General features: G+C 33.8%; 1 protein-coding gene across 1 annotated transcript; it reads left to right on the plus strand.

Moving 5' to 3' along the window:
• Positions 1-6,785: 6,785 nt before the first annotated feature.
• On the plus strand, positions 6,786-7,721 carry LOC111915269 (lysine-specific histone demethylase 1 homolog 1; the record flags this gene model as incomplete). Its single annotated transcript, XM_042897369.2, has 1 exon — positions 6,786-7,721. A coding segment is annotated over one exon (936 nt), but the record flags the coding sequence as incomplete, so codon positions are not given.
• Positions 7,722-7,926: the final 205 nt, after the last annotated feature.

Here is a 7,926-nt window from a genome sequence, read left to right on the forward strand (position 1 = left end):
CCTTTACCTACCTTGTTAAGTTCAAGTTAGTGTGCCGGTTAACCATACACGCTCCACTAACGACTTAAACAAAGTGTAAAGTGTAATTTCATGGATTAACACCTTATTCACATTTTCCTAAAATAACTAAGATTGGGAATTTAGTAAGGTTTATTTACTTTAGTATTATCATTATACTTTTAATGAGAATTTATAAGTCCTTGTCCTACCCGTTCGGCTAACAACCCTCCACCGATCAAGGAAGCAGTGGGTGAGAATGGACACCCATTAAGTTGCCATTTTATAGGCAACAACCTTATACCCCCTTTATAGACTAGCTTCGTGAATGAGGCGTACTAGCGGTAAGACGACTTGATCTTATATATATATATATATATATATATATATATATATATATATATATATATATTAACTTATAATATTATAAAGTATAAGGGTTGAATTTTAACTTTTAAAATTCTAAGGGTTGAAACTAAAGTTTTAATCATGACTTTACTTGTTCCAAAACTTGAGGGCAAGTTTTATAAACTTTCAAAACTTTTCATTTCTTATAACTTATGAATTTAATTGAGTATTAAAAATGAAGACTCTTCATTTTTATAACCCTTGTGTTCTTTTAATGGTTTTTATTAAAGTGTGACCTTTGGATTTCCATAACTTGAGGACAAGTTATGGACTCCATTAAAACACATAATGATCATGAATTTAAACTACCAAGTAGGTTACAAACAATTCCTATGATCATCTAATCTTCATAAGTTCAAGAACATGAATATAAACATTTCAAGAATCATAAATTACTCATAAAACTTGTAATTTTTGATAATAGCCATTGTAAATGGATTAACATAAACATTACAACATCTAAAACAGGTTTTATAACACCAAAACAATTTTGGGTAATGTTTCTAGTCCATTTCCAGCAGCAAAACACGAGAAACTGCATTCTGCAAGCTAAACTCGTCGAGTTCCCTATGGAACTCGTCGAGTTCATGTGTTAACTCATGAACTCGGCGAGTTTTTGGCCAGAACTCGTCGAGTTTTGCAATCTGTACAGTTTTAGTTTTTGAAAAACCAACTTTTGCATCAAGTATCATACAAACAAGCCTAGGCTCTGATACCACTGATGGGTTTTGAGCATTCTAACACTTCCTAAGTGTACATGCAACCCTAATAAACCTTGGATCTATGTTTGACTATGATATATGAAAATAATTATTTTTCCAAGGTTCTTATCCTATCTAGCATGGCATGGGGAACTTGAATCAAATAAAGCTAATAGAATTACTTACCTTGTAGTTGTAGTTGATTGCTTTGAGTTTTAGAGCCTAACACCAATAGTGTGGATGCCTCAAATGGAAATCACAAATCACCACAAACTTGGAACTTTGAGAGAATAGTAATCACCTTTCTTGAAATCGGCCCTCTTACTTTACTCACCACAACTAGTGTGATTTCAAGAACCAAAGCCGTCTTTATATAGTGTGGTGGATTAGGGTTACATCCATGTAAATCCTAATACACATGTCTTTTCATTTCCATGAGATCCATGGGTTAAAGCTCCATGGAGTATCCATGGACTTTCCAAGCAAGCCTAGCCCATTCCAAATAAGCATTAGCCCACCCTATAAATATAAGAGCCCATATTTAATTAGTAATACTTTTGATCTCTAAATTAATTCTAGATTAATTATAGATCAATACTAATTAAATAATATGAATTTATATTAATATATTATAACTTAGAATATATTAATAAATCATAATTTTTTACTATTCTCAAAAGATTATCCATAAATTGTTCGGGTGAAGTGCAACCCAAATGGACCATGCCGGGTCGGGTCAAGTACACACCAAATATACTTATGGACTTAGACACTATATCCAACTAAATAACCTTCTTCTTTTAAAATTGTTTGCTATTCCGTGAATGATCAAGTGACAACATAGCAGAACTAATCATGTTTCTCCCCTTTTTGACAACATCAAGTCATTGCCATTTTCTTTTTTTCTTTTTTGTTTTTTTAAACATAAGACAACAAAACCTGAAATGAAATAAAACATTAAATAAAGTTAAAGGATATGATAGGATTTGGTGTATCACACTGTTGTTTTGTTACAGTAGTAGACTACTTTCACAATTTTACGTAATCTCATCAGCGTGTGGTTTTATACGTTGAATCATTAACCACTTATTAGAAGAACAAGGGAGATAATGGGTAGGTGCGTGTAATATATCATGATGCATGATATAACCATCGACACATATTTTTCAAATTCTGATCAACGCATGGCTTCATACGCTGAATTGTAAAATTCTAAAGAAGAATATATGGAGAGAATTGATTGATGCGTGTGATAAGCTGTGGTGTTTTAGTTTAACCATCGACACACATTTTTCAAACTCTCATTAGCGTATGGTATATTATGTTAAATCATAAAGCTTTAAAGAATAATGTAAGGGCAATAATGGATTGGCGCGTGTGATAAAGTAGGATACATAACCTAACCATCGACACAAACTTTCGAACTTCTATATGTGTGTGGTATTGCACACTGAATCATCGAGTTGTTATAAAGAGGACTTATGGAGAGGAGTATAATGTCTCAGTCATGATGAGGTTAAGTCAGCGTGAATCATTGACAATGATAACCCATCAGCAAGAAGTGTCTTAATCCTTACATCATAGAGTTAGTTGTAGTCTAGAATCAAGGATTCACCATCAATTCGTTGAATGGTACCAAGTCATACCTCAGTCTAGGTGGTCAAGGACATGAGAAAAAGACTGGCTAAGAGAGGGGATAACATCCTCGCCTTATATGAATTTTGATTTTTGACCAGACAAATATCTCTTGGTAAAGAATAGACTTTGCTATCAGATGCAACACTAGAGATCGATGACTCATTTAGTCCTAACAGTTAAGATCATGACCTGTTGGGTTAAAGACTTCTGAAGTGAAATATGATTAGGTGATTAACTGCTAGAAGACACGAGACTTAAGACATATTCGAAAACATTTGTTCTAGGAACAATGAATTGTCAACAGTTACATACTTGGCTTATGATCTGCCACCGTCAAATCATCAAAAGTATGATGATCCTTAGAGAGAATGACCATACCTGATGGAGCTAATGTAAGAGCCGTATCCATACTTGAATGCTTCCCATACGCTTGTGATTTGATTGTTTGAGACACTCAGATAAACACAATGTATGATAATAAATCATGACATTTCTCGCCAGTTTGTTTAAAATGGTGCAAATGAATTTGCAAATCTTGGATTAAATATGTATTGACACATTAGGTAGACCGTCACCAAGACTCATTTGAAACTATCTAAGAACATCACATGATCAAACATTCATGTTATCTCTCGTTTAACTTCAAACCAGTGCCTGAAACCAAAGAACTTTGAACACACAATAAATACATAACTGTTAGCAGCTTTAAGGGGAGAGGGTAAATAAGTTCTAATGTTCATAGATAATTTGAACATCAGATAAAACGTTAAAATTTTCCCCTGGAGCTGAAAGTTTAAATCCATTTTGATACTTCGGTGCATTCGGCCTACCTATATTTCTATCCAGCTGATAGAAAATATATATTTGAAAATCCTTGCTAACAAGACCCGCATAACACTTGTTTTTGAATTTTTAGATTTAAAGTATAACAAGAAACACAAGAAGAATATAAAAGATAAAATTTAAACGAACTAAATAAAATCAACTAGAAAATAGAGACTAATTATACAAAAAGAAAACAAAATAAATTAATTTAACAACTAAAAATAGTTTAAATCAAACAAAAACTAACTAATAATTTGGAATATATATATATATATATATATATATATATATATATATATATATATATATATATATATATATATATATATATATATATATACTAAAACTAATTAATTAAAACTAAAAAAATGATTTTTTTTTATTTTAAACAAAAAATAATTAGAACTTAAGAAAACTAATAAGAATCATCTACATCACCACCCTTTTTTCTTGCATCTGCTTATTTTTTTCCAATTACTTTAATCTCAATCATACATCTACAATAATTTGATTGATGCTTTCTTGAAAAGTTGTTCTTATTTCTTTAGAAGCGACATCAGTCAGCAACAACTTTGGCTTTGACTTTCATATCATTCAACCTCATCACATATGGCACACATTAATTTACGCTGAAGGATGGTTTTCAACTTTTTCAGACAAGCTGTGAAGAGCTCAGACTTGTCTTTTAATGCGACTCTTACAATCCTTTTGCATTTTTGGACCATGAAATACCCATGTAGTGTCAATACAGTACTCAAGCTCACATTAATTGGCTCCTTTGGCTTTTAGTTTCGTGTGCCATGCTTTTCTTGTTGTCACAGTGGACGAAAATACCCTTGAGCTTTGATAATGCCCAGAAAACTGATGCAACCCTTTTCCTTAAGCAATGAATGGAATCACAAACGCTTAGAGAAGCTTGTATATGATTCAGATTTGAATATATCAACCAACATGTGAATCCAACCAGCGTGTGACACTTATATTCCCTCACGCATCCATCAAACCATAATTCAAAGTGCATGAATCGTGGTATTTCACATGCAATCGCACGTGTAAATCTTAGTTGTAACATCCATGTACCTATTTTAATCTTTATATCCAATGGTCAAAGGAATGGCATGCATCTCGACAACAACATAACAATTTTTTTCTTTCTTTTACCTAGACTTGTTTTAAACTTTTAGAATTGTTCAAAGAAAATGACAAAAGTGCCCTTGACAGCTGCATTCTTGCATTGGACCTGTAGCTACTCTGTTACTGAATAATTTGTTTATGTATTTGTAGCAACAAATCTTGATAGATCATAGCCTCTTTCATCTATTCTTGAAAGCTATCTGAGAGGGACTTTGCACACGTGAATGACTGACTTGAGCGAGTGAACCTGTGTAGCTATGCATGCAAAATATAAGTCGATGTTTTCTCTTTTCATTCGATCAGTCCATCTGAAGAGTTAGAGTATAAAACAGAAAATACCGATAATACCCCTGTCTTCTTTCTTAGCTTCATAGGATATGGACTCACAATACCAGCAAGAACTAAAGAAGGTCTGCATCTATGCCCAAGAAAGGGAACATCATCTGTTGTTATTGGTTTGAAAAAAAAAGTCGATGCTTTCTGAATAAAACACCTCTTTTTTTTTTTTTTTTTTTTTTTTTTTTTTTTTTTTTTTTGAAATATGACAGAAATGACCATCTACATGACATACATCTCTTTGCATGCCATCTTTATTATAAAAATAAAGAGAAATATCTAGGAGATCACTTGATGAACCTGATGGAGAAATGGAATCAAAAGTTGATAAGTCTCAAACAAGCTTTCCATTGAATTACCTAATTCACTACAAGAAATCAAGGCTTTAGCGGCAACAAGCGTTTTTAGCGGCGACACAACACTTTTTCGCCGCTAAAAGCCATTGTTGCCGCTAATGCCTTGTTGCCCAAATCTGCGTTATCCCCTTCTGGTAAACCTCAACCATCTGAGTATCTAATCCAACAGCCGAGGCCTCGTTTTCACACAAAACCAACACCGGCGACAATTTGTCGCCGCTAAAGGTCGAAATTGTCGCCGCTAATTGTGGAATAAAAAAAGACACGGTATCTTTCCCTCCAGAAAGTCGCCGCTGTTGCTGGTTGTCGCCGCTAAAGCCTTAAATGTCGTCGCTAAAGGCCTGCATGCGCGCAGGTAAAAAGAAAAAACGACGCAGACTTCACTTTTTGCTTTCTTCCTGTGTTCATCTTGTTGTCTCGTTCTTCGCCCATTTTCTGTGTGTTATCATCGATTCCGAAAAAGAGACTCCCCAACATTGTGAGATTACCGATCAAAGGGGTTTAGGGCTTCAATTACTCCGGCGAAAACGGGTTCAACTCGAATGAAAACAGTGCATCTCAGGTAAAATGTAGCTTGAAATTCTGATTTCTCGTTGTATTTCTCTTATAACATCGATTTCCAGCTCCATTTGATGATTAATTGCAAAATACTTTTCAATTTCAATTTTTTGGTCGTTTTGTCTTTGTTATCGCCATAGGTTTACTGTGACTACTGAGGACTACCACCAACCACTACACCATCTCTTCAATTCCGGCCACCACGGGTTCTTTATACTTTGAATTTCGAGATTTTGTTGCAAAATATGTGTGCTTATATATATTAAGTGGAATTTGGTATATGTGTGTAAAAATAGTGTATTTATTTCATCATCAAGTGTTTTTTTTGGGTGTATTTGGTTTAGGTATGTGAAAATATGTGTATTTTGTGTATCTATGTGTGTATAATATGTATATGAAAACATGTGTATTTTGTGTAAGTAGAATGCTATTATGTATATATGTGAAAGTATGTATATGTGGTATATGTATTTGATTATAGTAAAAATGTCTTTATGATGTATGCATATGTGTATTTGTAAATATTGTGTAGTTTTTGGTATATAATCTATAATATATATATATATATATATATATATATATATATATATATATATATATATATATAGAGAGAGAGAGAGAGAGAGAGAGAGATAGGTTTAAATGTTTTTGATAACTATTGTGTGCATAAATGCACCAATAGGAATTCAGGAAAAAATTAATTCTTAAATAATCAAGATATGGCTAGATATGTAATTCTGCATATAAAGTAAATAATAACCAAAATTAAATCCCTTGATTCATAGATCAAATCCCTTAAATTAGACCACCGATTCCCCCTTTTCTCTAAAAATCATCGTCTACACCCGCCGGACTCTCTGGATTAGTAGCAGCAAGGCAATTGATTTTTCTAGGGTTTAAAGTCGTGGTTCTAGAAGGCAGATCCCGACCAGGCGGTCGTGTTCGCACGAAGAAAATGTCAGCTGGCGTTTGTGTCGCTGCAGCAGATCTAGGCGGCAATGTACTCACCGAAATCAATGGCAATCCTCTCGGCGTTCTAGCTCGACAACTAGGGTTTCCTCTTCACAAAGTTAGAGACATTTGCCCTCTTTATCTCCCCAATGGAAGAACTGTAAACCCTGAAATCGATTCAAAAGTTGAAGTTTCCTTCAATAAACTCCTGGATAGCGTCTGTAAGCTCCGACAATCAATGATGGAGGAAGCAAAATCCATTGGCGTTCCATTAGGTACAGCTCTAGAAGCTTTCCGACAAGTTTATAGAGTAGCAGAAGACCCACAAGAGAAAATTCTCCTAGATTGGCTCTTAGCTAATCTAGCATACGCAAATGCAACATTAATATCAAATCTCTCTATGGTTTTCTGGGATCAAGATGATCCGTTTGAAATGGGTGGTGATCATTGCTTCATTTTAGGAGGAAACGATCTGTTCATCAGAGCATTATCCGAAAACCTTCCTATTTTCTACAATCAAACAGTCGAACACATCAAATATGGATCTAATGGCGTCTCAATCTCTGCAAACGGACAAGATTATCATGCAGATATGGTTCTCTGTACAGTTCCATTAGGCGTGCTAAAGAAGAAATCAATCGAATTCATCCCCGATCTTCCTGAAAGAAAGAAAGATGCAATTGATAGATTAGGTTTCGGGTTATTAAACAAAGTAGCCATCTTCTTTCCTTACGATTTCTGGGGAGGCGAGATTGATACATTCGGTCATCTATCTAATAAATCAAGTATGAAAGGTGAGTTCTTTTTATTCTATTAGAATAGAATTCTGAAACAACATCATTCTAACAAAAAAATATTCTATCAAAATGTATTCTACCAGAATAAAATCGATGTATTCTGCCAGAATGTATTATATGTATTCTGTCATATTCTATGTATTCTACCAGAATATATTAAGTGATAGTTAATCGCAAGTAACATGTTTTTAACAATTATTAGTTTTTGTTGTATTTGTGATAGGA

The sequence above is a fragment of the Lactuca sativa genome, chromosome 8 (genome assembly GCF_002870075.4).
Source record: "Lactuca sativa cultivar Salinas chromosome 8, Lsat_Salinas_v11, whole genome shotgun sequence".
Classification (NCBI taxonomy): Eukaryota; Viridiplantae; Streptophyta; class Magnoliopsida; order Asterales; family Asteraceae; genus Lactuca; species Lactuca sativa.